At 42.9% G+C, this 15,550-nt stretch overlaps 1 protein-coding gene across 1 annotated transcript in view; it reads right to left on the bottom strand.

Annotated features, from left to right (window-relative positions):
* The window catches only part of LOC117549915 (formin-like), a 39,533-nt gene extending 24,485 nt beyond the window's left edge, over positions 1-15,048 (bottom strand). The window contains exons 1-6 of the mRNA XM_034222059.1: positions 12,626-15,048; positions 12,394-12,514; positions 10,607-10,668; positions 8,304-9,064; positions 5,841-5,979; positions 758-845 (exon numbers count right to left, since the gene is read on the bottom strand). Of these exons, the coding sequence (XP_034077950.1) occupies positions 758-845; positions 5,841-5,979; positions 8,304-9,064; positions 10,607-10,668; positions 12,394-12,514; positions 12,626-14,443 (2,989 nt within the window). The 5' untranslated portion in view covers positions 14,444-15,048. The remainder of the gene's footprint in view (positions 1-757; positions 846-5,840; positions 5,980-8,303; positions 9,065-10,606; positions 10,669-12,393; positions 12,515-12,625) is intronic.
* Between the last annotated feature and the right edge of the window lie 502 nt (positions 15,049-15,550).

Here is a 15,550-nt window from a genome sequence, read left to right on the forward strand (position 1 = left end):
GTGTTTGAGGTGGTTTTATGTGGTAGCGCAGTGTCTGCTAACTGTGGAAGGTGGTTTTGTACATGCTTAGATCATTAGTGGGGTGTCAGTCCCATTAGGCTTGTGGAAACCGTCACTGGCTACAATAAACAGATCTGCTGGCCGCATGCTCAGACTAGCAGGCGGCAGGCACTCTCCGCCACAGTCCCATCTACGCTGTCCCCAACACACATATTATGTGTTTACACACACATATATCCACTTTACCACACACACACACGCCTGTATTTTCCACAGAACAACCAGCATGTAATCAATTCATGCAAATGAAAAAAGTTTGCCATTTGATATTTAAACAGTGCAGGAGGTATTTAAAGCAACGTGACAGGAAAAACTGAAAGGCTGCTTTTATCCGTCTCACGTAATGGCAAACTAGGCATTTTCTATCTCATCGTGATTACTGGAAAAGTCATTCATGTTCCATTCAAAACAAAAATTGTTAATATTAAAAGGTGCCTCTAGTTACAAATTAATAGCTATCAAGAGCTTGGAAATAATTCCCTGCTGCAGGGCTCACTACCTCATCTCTAAGAATAACTCCATCTGCATTTCATCAGGAGTCATCCTCAATTTATTGTTAAACGGGACTGTACATTTGGTTTATTGCTGTTGAATTGAAATAGGAGCTCCTTCCTCGAGAGAAATCAAAATTAAATCATAGTGTGCACAAAGATCTTAACATTTCTAAACAGACTGACATCGGAAAATACTTGTTCACCTTGCTGAATGTCCTTCATCTCCAGATGCAGGCTCGATATTAGAATGCCGACTGCTTGCGAACGCTTCCCATCCAGCAGCTTGATAATCTGAGAAGAAAAAAAACGGAAACACATTATTCCAAGTATTAAACAGGGCGAGTTGGTGGAATTCAGAATAAACCCCACAGTGTGCATTTCACTTAATAATGCTTAAGCTTAATTCCAAATGTTAAATAAATGATATAGTATAGTGGCTCATTATTGAGAAGAGAACAAAATATGTATTATTGCCACATTGTAGGAAGTTGGTTTCACATTTCAAATAATGTTAGGGTTCATTACGAAACCTTTACTTGAAATTAAACCACCAGATTTCTTCCCAACAAGAGTTTATCATCAATTTCATTATACAAACACAGGCATAAAGCAAGCTGAGGAACAGATGTTGAATGAAAAGTTAATTTCTGCGATGAGAGGCCGGGTGAAAATCACTTAGTCACTTCCCCCGGCTGTGGAAGCAGATGATAGATGATGAGCAAGGCAGAGTGCCTGAAGCCCAGAGCAGCCTGGGAATCATCTTGGTTGACCCACACGACCAGACTAATCAACACACATTGTCGTAACCCATCATTGTGATGCAAATGACTGGGAAATATGCCGAACACACGTAGCTGGGACACACTTTGTCAAGTTACATCAATGAGGGAGCAAAGTCAAACAGAAAAGCACCTCCTCCAGTTTACCGAAGAACATGTGTGAGATATAATCAAAAAATATCAAGTCGCAGTGAAAGTACAAAGGCAAAAGTGGCACCATAAAAGGACAGTCTAGAAGAGCAAGCTTTTATAACAAACTATAAATTCACAGGATTTTTATTTGTGCGTACACATGGTCACAATTACTTATGACTGAATTAGCCGTAAAGCCAGAGAGAGTTTTGGCAAGGTAAAGCCCCGCTCTAAAAGTTAATGTGTCAGGCTTCTTCATTAGGTATTATGGCAGTGTCGGCTACTGGGCTGTCCAGTGGGAGCTGGAGAGCCGAAGCCTTAGAAGTGGGTATTGCATTACAGGGCGTTAGTGGGTGCCATGCTGCTTCCAGCTCTATTACCTGGATCACTGGGGATCTCCCACTCTAGGGACTTGAGACGGCTGAGTACCAGGCTTTCCCAACACCTCTAATTAACCACTTTGGACGGGCCACACTTAAAGCAGTCCAGGAACCCTTCCCACTTACTGTGGCTACAGAAATCGCCAATTAGCTCAAACAGTTACGTTAATGAGAAAAGACAACTGATGCTGGATGCGTGGTTTCAGACAAGCAAAACAGCGGAGGGAGACGCGTGATGCTGATGCTGAGACAGGTACAACAAATAGCTGATGTCTCCCTCCTGTGGGCAGAACAATACTTTAGTTTGAAATGCAAACAGGTCAGAAAGAGAGAAAGGCGAGCCGCCTAAGGAAATAAACAAACTAATGAAGGGGAGACACTGGGAGTGACGGCAGTTTGAGCTGAAGCAGGTGGCTGATGTTATGCGAGGTGGGTAGGGGGATGCTGGTTCGGAGCCGAGAGGAACGTTTACACAACCACGGATGAGCAGCCAGCATGCTCCGTGGTGACTGTCTGTCTGACTATCTGTCTGGAATCACCCAGGCAGATGTTACAATAACAACTGGATCAAGACTTCACATCCATAACCACCTCCGATACACTCCGCAACCCCGGCCGTGTTAATCTTACACACACTCTCCCACGTCACAGCTTCAAATATGTCTTTAATAAACGCACCATGATTGCTCATAAGTCATTCCCATAAACCAGTTAAAGCTGATGTTTGTTTAAGGAGATCCGCTATGTTTAAACTTGATACAGGTTTGATTTATGTGCTTAGGGGAAATTACTGTTTTTTGTTCATATTTGCTCACGTACAAACTTTAGCTCGATTCATTTCCTCATCTCTGCCTCCCTTCTAATCCCTCAATCAAGTATGCACCGACATGCCCATCCTCCCCAGCCCCCCCACCACCACTCCTATAGGTGCCCCGTCTTCATTGCCTCCTCTCGCCAGTGGAGCGGAGCCACATGCCTGCAATTACACCAGAGTCCAGTCCAGTCCGGTCTGCTCGGGCGGGAGAGCTGTCTTCCATGTCATCTCCTCTGCTTTGATATGCTAATCAGCAGCGAGAGAAGGGCTCCAGAGTAAACAAGAGCTTTGATTTCTCTATGGCACACATGATAAAGATTATCTCACTCATGTAGGCATCGTCTGCATCCCCCGAGTTTCAACTTTCTACGGAGTGTGGAGATGTTGGAAAGTGGGGAAGTGGCTCATATGCATAATGTACACACACATTCCATTCCCTCCCACTCATCTCCTCTCGCCGCACACACTGCCCCAGGCCGTGGTGTTAGCATGATCTGGCAACACTTTCTGAGCAAGTGCATAATGACTCGCGAGGAGGACGTGCCGTCATCACACACGTGCGTTCAAGCACACGGACGCACAAAACACCGAAACGTACACATGCCGGTGCATACACAAACACAAGGAGAAACAAACAAACAAGGTAATTGAACACACACAAATACCAACACAGATTCAATGCCAACATTATAACAAGAGGCAGGTCTCCCACCGTGTCCAGCGGTATTGGCAGACATCAGAATCAGAATACCTTTATTAGTCCCACGGAGGGGACATTTGCGTAGTTACAGCAGAGCCACAGACAGCTTAATGTTACATAATGTTAAATATGTGACATGCATTTAAAAAAAAGTACTAAGTTATGATATAATTAAAAATATATATAAAATAAAAAATTACATTAATTTAAAAAAAATACACATCCTGTAACAGTTCTTAGGATTTAGCAGCCAGGTATATATTACAGTTATTAGCAGCATCTATATATATTGCACATCTAGCACATAGGTGGTTGGTATTTAACAGCAGCAAGTTACAAAATACATGCAGAAAACACTGTGGTCAGATTCTGAAAATGATGCAGCCTAGTTTATAATCCTAATGATAGAACATTGAAAAACGTTAGACATTTCAAGATGTCTCCATGGGCTCAGCGTTGGGCAGTTATGCAATTTTGCATCTTCTAGATCAAATAAAGAATTGGTCTATTGAGAAATAACTTAAAATTACAAAATTTGTAAGCCCTCAAATCAGAAAGAAGTAGAGCCAAAATTACATAAGAAATGATTGCACAATAGCTGAAAATGTTACATTTAAAAAACACATTCAGTCGATCTTGATGGTCCATTTCTCCTTGACTCAGTAGCACCTAATCTCTAACCCTGCTCTCATCCTTTCCTCCAATATATGTGTTTCTTTTCGTTCTATATTTCCATTCCTTTCTTTTCCACCCCAGCTGAACTTCTTGGAAGCCATCATCAGCTGATGATTCAGATGATTTCTCCCCCAAATTATTTCTCTCCCTTTAACTCAGTATAAACGTTCAAAAGGATAACAAATTATTGAGTAAACAAGTCTTTTTGACCTTTCCAGCAACTTGGACTGGTAAAAACAACCATGTCTTTAATCGTAGAGTTGGACTGTGAATGCTCTCGTGGCTCTAAACACAGACCTTTATATTAAATCTAAGGATCCTGTCTAATCACAGGTCTGGGGACAAAATGTCTAAACATGGATATCAACCACAGCCAGTGATATCAAAACTACAGACCATACATGTCCTTTTTGTCAATAATAAAAACAAAGCTATGTTGTCCAGGAGATTTCTTTTAAAGATTGATATGAAATAGTCTCAGCAGTGTTTCCATTAGTGGGGTCAATCCTCTTCCAGGCTGATGTAAGCCCAGGCAGGAGACAGTTGGCTAGATGTGTGTCTAGATGTGGCTGTCTGAGTTGGATCAAATGTTGGACAGTTTGCCGCTTTAGAGTGACCAGACTGAACGGAGAGAAGGAGGACAGAAGAACACACACACACACACACACACGAGCACACACACATTTAGGCCCTCTGGAGTGCAGTGGAGCCTTGACAAATTGATCAGAATAGGGGGATGTGTATGGATTTAAAGGGGGAGAGTCTGGGGCAGTGGCCGATTTTTAACTGCTTGGACGCCACAGTGAGGACCACAAGGCGGCCCGGGTGCTGACGCGGCGCTGGCTGCAGCAGAAGTGCAGCGTTGCAACATTTGACAAGACATCAACAAGTAGGGAGAGGGGGATGGTAGATCAATCTGGCACACCTTCGCTTTCGTTTAATCTTTAAAAAGGTCATGCAAAATGCACTTTTTATGTCTTTCATACATAAATATGTGTCCCCGGTGTGTCAGGAAACTCACAAAGTGTCAGAAAATAAAACCCTCTCTTTTCCTCCGTACCCAAATCTCTAAAAACGGGGGTACATCGGAGCTGATCCAGCTTTGCTGCCGATATGACATAATATCGGAAATGTGGCTTTACACCCGATCAGAAACATCGCTATCAGAAACAATGCGCAACGTTTTGGAAGTAATATGGTCTGGAGAAAATTTGAGTTCCATACTGTTTCAGAAATAATCCTTGATGTGGTTTTGAAAATGATATGGGGTTTCATCACGGCAGCATTTAGCTAAGTTTCTGCCGGTAGAATTCTAAGCAGGCATTAGGTCCCCCCCCCTTTAAAAAAAAAAAGGCTAAGGACCCAGAATCAGCACTTCTCTAACAGGGCTGCAATAGAGGGATATGGGGAATGGGTGATCTGCTTGGTATTTTGAGCAAAACACTTCATAGACATGGACGTGCACAGTGAGATTGGCTTGTACAGAACAAAACTGCACGCAACAGCCTGGAGGAGACCCTGATGAGAGTCCCAATCCATTTCTTCCCCGGTTCAACCCTTTGTTATTCCTTTCTTTAATTTATTATTGAACATGAAAGCATACAGAAAGTCTTTTTTAAACAAAGCTTGAAAAGAAAGAACACCAATAATGCCTCCAGGTTGCTGCAGCGAGAGACAAAGTGCACAAGATAACCATCAAAAGCAACAAGAAAAAGCCAGTCATTTGGCTTTACAAAACCAATATTACGAAAAATTGAGATAACGAGAAGATATATGAGGAGGAGCGAGTAGAGGAAGTAAATCTACCTTCTTAGTTTTGGCTTTCTTCTCAAAGGTGTCCGACAGGGGTTTCTTCTTTGGCTGCAGCGTGGCCTTTGAGAAAAGATCCTCAAACTCATTGGCGTCGAGATTTGGTTCCTCCAGAGAACCCCACAGTGTGTTGTTGCTGGAAAATAAAGGCAATATTTTAATATGTGATTTATTTTATGCTTTTTACATAAATCTATGCATCAAAACTAAAACTCCCTATGACAGTGGCTCACAGTCCAGGCTTTATTTGAGCTAAACAAATTGTGTGTTCCATTTGTGGAAGTGTATTTGATGTTTATTCAACCTGCCCACTGCTTTTCATTTTCCATTTCGCTGTCCCGCAAAAACTTGGCAGGAAGGACTGCAATCTCAACTTTAAAAAGCACTGTTTATGAGCGAGGTGATAAAAATAACAAAAGTTTCAGACGTGCTTGTTTCTGTAATATGGGGCCATTCCCGGGAAATGGACTCAAATACGGGAGGCAATGTTGTGTTTCAGAAGTTGCTCAGTAACGTGGAAAAAACAAACAAAGGCAGAAATAAGATCAAGCGGTGTCTAAAGTCAAGAGGATGTTCAGGATTTAAGCACTCTGTTGCTGTAATAATTCCATCTGTGTCTGCTTTACTTTACCAAGTCTATTAATAAAATGCTTACCAACAAATAAACATATTCAAACAACAGATTTTTGAATGACGACATTCTTAATACGCTGCACATGCCTAAATACTGGTTTCCAATTGTTTAACACGTCGCAGGCTCATTGTTTAATGACATTACATCTCATATGTGAGGTCATGAGATTTCCCCCAAATCAAGGACCAGTTACAATGAAAAGCAAGTTTATCGTGGCTTAAATAACAGAACAATCAACTGCATTGCCAGTGACTCAATTAGGGCCGTGTAAGTCCAATTGTTTCTGCATGCTGTTGGCCTCGTATTGCTTAGTAAGAGGCGGCCAAGAAGTTTTTCTGTTGAAGACATAATGATTCTGTCCTGAAAACGAGAAAATAAGACAGCCTACAACTCCCAACTGTGCAGGAAACCATCTTGGAAAAGAAAACAACATCCAAAACCCCAAAAATATTTCCACACAGGACCACTTTCTAATTGACCGGATTACGACAGTTATTGAGTTTGAATCCTATCTTAAAGTTCCCATTTCTTTATTTCCCAAGAAAGTTTGCCCCGCATTCTGCCAACCATACTTTATGTTCGGGCTCACATTCAGACCCCTGGCATCATTGCAAACCGTATACTGTTCCCTCCCTCATAACTCAGAAACCTCACACCATTAACAGAGATCACACAGCTGATCCAGCTATAGTTAAACATCTGACCCATTTAATGCCCCTTAACTTGGCCCTTTACAGTTAAATTTATAGCTGACGTGAAACTGCTGTAGTGTAGTCAGGCAGTCCTCCAGGCAGCGCTGGCCAGGACCCGAGAGAAAGAGAGAGTGCGAACCACAACTCAGTTTCCCCCCGCTAATCCAGCCATGGAAATACAAGGCCATAAAGCTGGAAGCCTGGCACTCGGAGGCAACAACCACAGCCACTGTAAATGGGCTGGATAATCCACTTACAATTACAGAGTGTCTCAACAGTGCCAGAAGACGAGGGAGCACATGGCATATCTTTGATATCTCTGCAGAAATCCACCAAATAAATCACTGAGGAATAAGGTTATTCAGTTGTTACGGTAATGAATAACAAATACAAATGTGATTTGAGTTTATACTAATCCTAGCTTTTTCTAGCCTTGGGTTTATATCAGAAATAAATGCAAGTGTGAAAAGCAACTCTTTGGAATTTCAAAAAAACATTATCAACAAAAATCAATCAAAGGATAACTCCAGTTAAGTATGATTTGGGTCTCATTTTTGTGGTTTTGGCCCCCACAGAAGTCATTTCTGATATCCTAAAACATGGCAACATCTCTACATTGATGTCCAATAATGAAAGAAATTAGTTGTCAAACAATAAGAGAGGCTGTAAACAAGTCAAAAGTTAAGTATCTAAACCACTTATTTCTTCGGTTAATTTGGCCCCCAACAGAATGTCGACAATTATCCCTTGCTGCACAGAAGAATTGTGTGTTCACAATTATGTTAAGTATGGTAGGTCAAAGTTGAAGCAAGGGGTCAGTCTATAAATTGTGTTGATGTTAACAATGGACAGTTTGGGCACTAAATCTACCTTTTTACTGTGCTCTCTTTCAAATACATTTGGCTAATTTGGTGTTTAGCACCAGTATGGTCACCTGACTGCTTGTGTATCCTGCCCAGTTGGACTTCTCCATAGCAATACTGCCGCTTTCTCTGCAATTTATTTGCCGAGTATAACAGTTTTTATTACGAGCTACAATGATGGACAAATCACTGAAAATAAGAACAAAGTTGCAATCAAGTCCAATTATCCTTTCAAGAAGAAATGAGAGATTTAAAGCGATGTTCCACATACTTATTGTCCTGTATCTGTATTCTGGTCCAGTACAGGGGCTTCATGGGACAGGCTGGCTCCACTGCAACTTTCCTGGGGGCCTTCTCCACCTTCGGGACAAAACTGAAGCCCCCCATAGGGGGAGGAGGCGGCGGGCCTCCGCCTGGTGGAGGTGGAGGAGGAGGTGGGCCAGAACCAGGTAGGCCAGGAGGGGGAGGAGGAGGTGGTGGTGGGCCAAAACCAGGTAGGCCGGGAGGGGGAGGAGGAGGTGGTGGGGGGCCAAAACCAGGTAGGCCAGGAGGGGGAGGGGGTGGCGGCGGCGGACCACCTCCAGGGAGCGGAGGTGGTGGAGGGGGTGGTGGCGGTGCCCCAGTGGTGCCTGGTAAAGGGGGAGGAGGAGGAGGTGGTGGTGGTCCTGAGAGGCCTGGTGGGAGAGGGGGAGGAGGTGGTGGGGGCGGGGGTGGCGGTGCTCCAGGTTTTTGATTCAGACCCATGGAGTCAAGGTTGAGTTTCTTTGGCACATTCTGGTTGGGGCTCTGAACGCCCCCCTCCCCCTCGGGGCTCCTGATGAAGCTCTCCCTGTCCGTCTGGATGCTGACGGTGCGGTAGGTCTTGGATATCAGGTCATCTGTGGTGGACGTCGCAGCGTCCCGGACCTCCCCCCTCAAATGACCTGCACTGTACCCCCGGTCTCTCTGCATCTTAGAGATCTCTAGTTCCAGCTGTGACATGGAGACAGCGTGCTCTCCTCGCAGTTGGAACATTTTGAGCTCAAAGTCGGACTGTAAGGAACAAGAACAATCTGCTTTGGTTTTTATTTGACATTTTAAATAATGAGAAAACTGTCGCACCAAGGAAAAATATTAATTTGATACATAAAAGGAAATTGTTTTGCAATAAATCTTGTGGGCTGTCTGCGGTACATGTGCCTCAGTGTCAGCATAAGTTGTTTAAAAAGGTTGACGTTAAATGAAAGGCTTTAAACAGATTAATTCTGAGGTCAGACTTGTCAAGAAAAACAGTCCATAAAGCAATTTATCAGTGGTACAAACTATGTAACATGGCCACAACTATGCTCTCCTATTTTTCCAAGTGTACACAATAAGATGAAAGAAGAACATCTATGCACTGTTCCCTATCCCTGCTTTTGATGAATGAAACAGACACATCCTAATTGGATTTGTAATGAGCCATCATAATGGAGTCAAAAGGGATCTCCATCACATAACTCTATTGGAAGACATTTAGAAGTTATATTATTATTATACGTTACCTAAAATATGAAATTCTAGTCTCTTGTTATTGTTTTAAGAGCCTTCGTTTTTATATGTTATGTCACTTAAAATGTTTACTTCCATTTTACTCTTTGTAGAACTCAAGACATAAAGACATTAGGCGTTTTATGTTTTAAATGTTTATTCACTAAATGCTTATACTCTGGTCTTAATTTATTTTAAATATATATATATATATTTTTGTGTCAGTTTAGTTTTTACAATTTTGAGTTCAACACTAAAGAGTCTCCTACATGTTAAAAAAGACTAGAAAAGAAGAATATAAAAATACATAAATGCCAAGTTAACCACAGAATAAAAAAAAGATAGATCAACATTTAAAATTTCAACCGTCTAAACTAAAAAAATGTAATCTCACCCTGTAATTAATTGTATTCTGTATCATACATATTATCCATTTTTGGTCTCCTATAATTTCTGTAAGCATGCAACTTAATTCCATATATTAGGAAGTAACACTACAAAATACATTGAACAGTCATTTTAATCTGATTTAAGTATTATTTTTTTTACCCATGTAAACTGTGTCCCCGGGTAATATGCTGTACACATCTTTTAAACATAAAACATTAAATAATGAATTAACTAAAACTGGACAGACAGGTTAATCAAATATTATACACAATACTGGGCAACTTCAAGACCTGTGGCATCTTAAAGCTTCTACTGCTGTAAGTGAATATTCAGTTGCACTGGTCCTGCTGCACGGGATCATTTCATGCTCACGTACTGCCATCTTGTGTTCAGGAGAGTCTACTGCTATCAGACTACATATTCCAACATAATTAGTGGTTTATTATTTAAAATGTGCCGTTATTGTCCCACCTATATTGTGCATAGATTATTGTCACACATATATTGCTGTACTTTATTTCCCCTGTCCTAAGAGTACATTTATTTTTGTATTCCCTTAAATGTTCTAGTGAACTAGTCTGCTCACATAGAAATGCATGGTCTAATTTTCTCCGGAGTGTAATGTGCTTTCAGTCAGTGCGTTGACATTTCTGCTCACGTTGTATGATTACTTACATGCATCCTCTCCATATCTTCCTTGCACTCTCTCTTCAGCTGCAATAGGGCAGCCTGGTGCTCTGAGAGGAAGCAGAACAAAGACACATGTTTAATGACATGACTCAGCTGGGCTTTTGGTTTTCAACATATACAGTAGACTGGAGTGTCATCCCGGCTCATTGTCTGTGTTTTTATTCATTTACCAAAAGGTTGAGATAATTGGGTTGAGTTATCTTGAGCTAGTGGCTGCACAGTTGGTATGTTAAATCATTGTCAAGCTAATCTGACAAAGACATGCTAACAAGATGTGCTGATGTTAGTGTTAAGATTCTACAGAAGGGTGGAACATTCTTTACCTATAAAAAGGGACATCAACTCAACCAACCAGTTTTAAATTATACGGCTGGCCCAAATTAAAGCTCAAACAAAACATTTTGTAAGGTCACATAAAAAATACAGAGCTGTTGCTTCTAATAAGATGACGGCACAAAAGTGTCACCCACTACATTCATCTTCAGTCCATTATGGAACAGCAGCATTTGACAACCATAGAGAACAACTAAGTCAGTAAATAAAAGGAAGACAAAAGGAAACTATTTTGAATTTAGGAATACTGGTCCTGAAAAGTTAGTTATAACAACTTGTTCCATCTTAATCTACACCACTGTGTCTTTTCTTCATGAGGACGTTTTACATTTTTAAATGAATTGCATTTAAAGACTGTTGAGTTTAGGGCCATTTATTTACATTTGTGAGTCTTTATTCCTTTATATAATTGAGGAAGATGATCCTGTTTGGGACCTTTTCGCATGAATTAGCTATTTGCTGTAACGAGTTACATTTCATTGCAGCAATGATTAATCCGAGTCAATGATTATAATCAGGCTGGTGTTAAAACTCTATTAAAACTACTGTAGTTCCACCTGAAAGTCAATTATTTACGCCATTTAAGCAGTACTTGTGTTTGAAAGAAATGCATATGATATGAATGAGCGCAGGTTTTGGTTTATCAGTATATGGATCACAGTGTGGACTTTTGCTCTGCCTCGGAGGTTTCTCACATTATTCTCTTATACAAGAGGAAAGCCTGATCCTGGAGCACCAATCACCAGAATAATCCACACTCACTGGTCCTGATCTATTCTTAGAGATGAAGCAGCACCACACAAGCCACCCAACAGCTGTTTCACTGCCGATTCAACTCGCTGTACGCTTTCAGACAACACAATTTCCCTCTACTCTGAACATGAAAGAAAAGCGTTTTACTTTGTAATTTAATCAGCCCATCCATAGCAGTGTGTGTTTATCCTGACTGTGTGACATAACACCTTTAAAGTACAGAACATGGCATGCTGCCCAGAGTCACACACACACACACACACACACACACACACACACACACACACACACACACACACACACACACACACACACACACACACACACACACACACACACACACACACACACACACACACACACACACACACACACACACACACACACACACACACACACACACACACACACACACACACACACACACACACACACACACACACACACACACTGTTCTTACATGGATTTAAAGGATGTATTACACCTTGCTCATGATACTTAGCCAGCACTGCATGACTTATCTCAAAGTATGAGTGCTCAAAGGTCAAAGTGGTGGCTCTACTTTTCTTTCAGTGCTCATAATGATCTGATTTAATGTTTTTCATTTAAAAATACTTGACTGGTGAGATTTTCTATCATTGTCCGGGTTTTTAGATGTAAAGACAGACAACGGTTGCAGTTCTTACCTGCCTCGGTGTATTTGAGGCCCACCTTCTCTTCCTCATCTTTAGTTTTGGGTGGGGGCCACACAGCCTGAAGACGCCCTGGTGTTCGGTCCTCGCTGTCTGTAGGGGACGTGACCTCCGTCTGTGGGGAGAAAAGAAACATGTCAGCGTTGACAAAGCACCAATTTGTCTCATCAGTTTCCCCCATCTTTGTAGAAACTCCAAGAAAGATGACAAATATTGTGTTTCATACAATAGCCTCTGTGGGACTGCTGAGTTCCTTGCCAGGGGATTTGGATGCCCTCTCAAAAATAGACCTCAGATTTTCTTTGTCATTCTTGATTTTCTTTCTCACTGCATCCAGATCGACGTCGTCAACTTTGTCCTTTTTGACACCTTTGGGGCCGAAGATGTTCCTAAAGGTTTCGTAGGCCAGGTCTGAGGTTTTCTTTTTCTCTGGTGTAGAGGTGGGTGTTTCTGGGCTTAAAACCGTCTCCCCCACAACCTCTTTTCCATTCTCAGACTCCTTTCTGCCGCGTTCTGGATTAGCATCCTGCTGCACATCTGGCTTTTTGGTCTCTTCGCGGCTGTCTCTGTTGAGCAGGTGGCTGAGCTGTCCCATCACAGTACTTTTCGTGTCCAAAACTGGTTTAGGCTCTGCATGTTTTCTGGCTGGAGAGGGGGTCTTCTGCTCGGGGAACAGCTTGGCTTTGTTTACCGTCTTCTTCAGGCTGAGCAGGGCCAGGTCAGCATCCTTCTCGCTCTGCTTGATCTCTGACACCGACTCCCTGTCCTCCCCCACCGCTCCTTTCTTCAGCACCCGCAGCCCACTAAAGAGAGCCGGCATCTGGAAGGAAGGGGGCGAAGACAGTGCTGTGCCCCTCGATGGGGAGGAGGATGGGGTAGATGAAGCTGGAGGTGGTGTTTTTTTTGTTTCTGGGGTTTTTGGAGCAGTTGTGCGCTGTGATGCAGGACTGACCCTTGGCTGGATGACAACTGTGGACTTTTCAGGTGTGGATGACAAGGAACGTTTTAGGTTTTTTTCACCAGCAGATTCCGACTGCTCCTTTAAACTGGAGGAAGATTGAACTAAGACTTCTGAAGCCTTAGGGATCGAGGAAACCGAGAGAGACACCTTGCTTGAGTGAGGTTCTTTCTTAGTCTCCTCCTCAGCCTTAGCCATTTTGTCACCGGTCTTCTCCTCCTGTGAAATAGAGTCCTCTTTTAAAGGAGAGGCTGGGGCAGCATCATCACCTGGGGCCTCCAAAACTGGGCTTCCGGCAATGATGGCAGGAACAGGAAGAGAACAATCTACCCCGACAAACTCTTTATCCTCTTCTGCACCCACGCCGTCTCTACTTTTATCTCCAGCATCTGATTTGTCTACGTCCGAAGACACTGTGGTTCTGCTCTCTTTGGGACTCACAGAGCCTTCTTCCTGTTTGGAAACAGGAACTGTCCCAGAGTCCTTTCCGCTGGGGTACCTGTCTGGAAAAAGCATAGCTTCTATGCGGGATCTTCCCCTTAATCCGTGTGTTCTAAACACAGGCATTTGGTACTCTGCCTCTGCCTCAGCGGGATCGCTTAGCTCATCATTATGCTCCACTTTGTTATTATCCTCCTCAGGTGGGGTAGACTCCTTCGTCATGGCAGGCTTCCCCGATTTACTACTGCAGGCTGCCTCCTCGTCCTCATTTTCCTCATCGTCACTATATGTTTCCACCATAGTGACCTGGACCAGATCGAGGTCAACCGAAGCCACTGATGCTGTTTTAACTTTGTCACCAGACTCCTTGCTGTTTTCCAATGACTCAGCTCTCTGCCCTGTACCAGAGGAAGCAGTCACATTATCTTGATGCATATCTTCTCTCTCTTGGAGCTTGTTCTTACTGCAAGTAGTTTGACCGCCTTCAGGAAGAGGGTTATTCTCATCTGACAGCTCCTTGAAAGATGTCAGCATGGGCGACTCCGAAGCAGGTCTTTCTTGGCCAAAGAAACTGCTGAACACATTCATGAGCAAACCGGAGCTCTGCTTCCCCGCTCCATCTGACTTATTACTTGCGTTTTCCATTTTTGCTCAGTGTCAGACAAACTGAGAGGAAAGAGAGGCAAACCCAAACAGGTGACAACTCTGGCAAAAGGTTTCCAATGAAGATGTCCCCGTATCCAGCTATCCAAGCTGCTGCTAGTCCACCACTGTTGCTGGCTGGGGACAAAAGGCCTTTGTGCGGACAAATCTCCCCAGCTCCTCTTACCTTCTCCAGGAGCGCGCCAAGTGTAACAACACTATCCTGTATTCCTGTTTATTGAATTGCAAACCAGTTCTACAAAGTATACTATCATAACATAAAGTCTGCTACTACTATGTTATGAGTACAGTGCCGGCTCCTCTGTGCGAGCAAGATTCCTATGACGCTGCAAGTGAATTCAAGCTGTTCCGTGGCTGGAAGTCCTGCTGTAATCTCCCTGGGAGAGCAGAGTTCACCTGCCTTTCACACAAGCATTCCCGACTGCTCAGACATGTTGAGCAGTAGTATCCATAAAGTTGTAGATTATCTTTCTCTATGCGCCGGTAAACAGTCTCAGTCTGAAGTCTATGACTGAACTGTGCCTTTAGTTTGTCTCTGTCCTGTACTCTCAGTGTACAGGAAAGCCTGTGTGCTAGAAAAAAAAGCCTCTCAGGTTGTGAAAAAAATGTGTCTCACTGGTTTACCCAGTCTGGGGACGCCTCCCTTCAGGTTCCTCCCTCCTTGGGAGGGGACCTGCAGAGCCTGCACCACAGGTGTCTAATTACCTCTGCTCACTTCCGTAAAATGGCTGCCGAGGTAACAGAGTAAACACAGAGGGGGAGCTGGTCTGTGGTCAGGCTGTTGAGGTCCATTAGCCCTGAATTGCACCATTAAGCGGTGAGCTACTGCAATATGAGGCTTAAGACGTGGTGATTAGTCAGCCTGGCCATAGCCTGCTCTAGCTAATATGCTATGAAGGAAATGTGTGTGATTAGCAGCTCTCGAACACACAGACAGGACAGGTAGGAAGAAAATGACATGTTGCATCACTTACCTTGAGTAAACAATGTCAGTTTTGCTTCAAACTGGGAATTTAGTTTTTACAACACTGTATGCTACATAAAAAAAGTTTTTAAAGTTTGCAAGCTCACCGTTGCTATAGCTTACAA

This window comes from Gymnodraco acuticeps, unplaced genomic scaffold (assembly GCF_902827175.1).
Source record: "Gymnodraco acuticeps unplaced genomic scaffold, fGymAcu1.1, whole genome shotgun sequence".
Lineage (NCBI taxonomy): Eukaryota > Metazoa > Chordata > Actinopteri > Perciformes > Bathydraconidae > Gymnodraco > Gymnodraco acuticeps.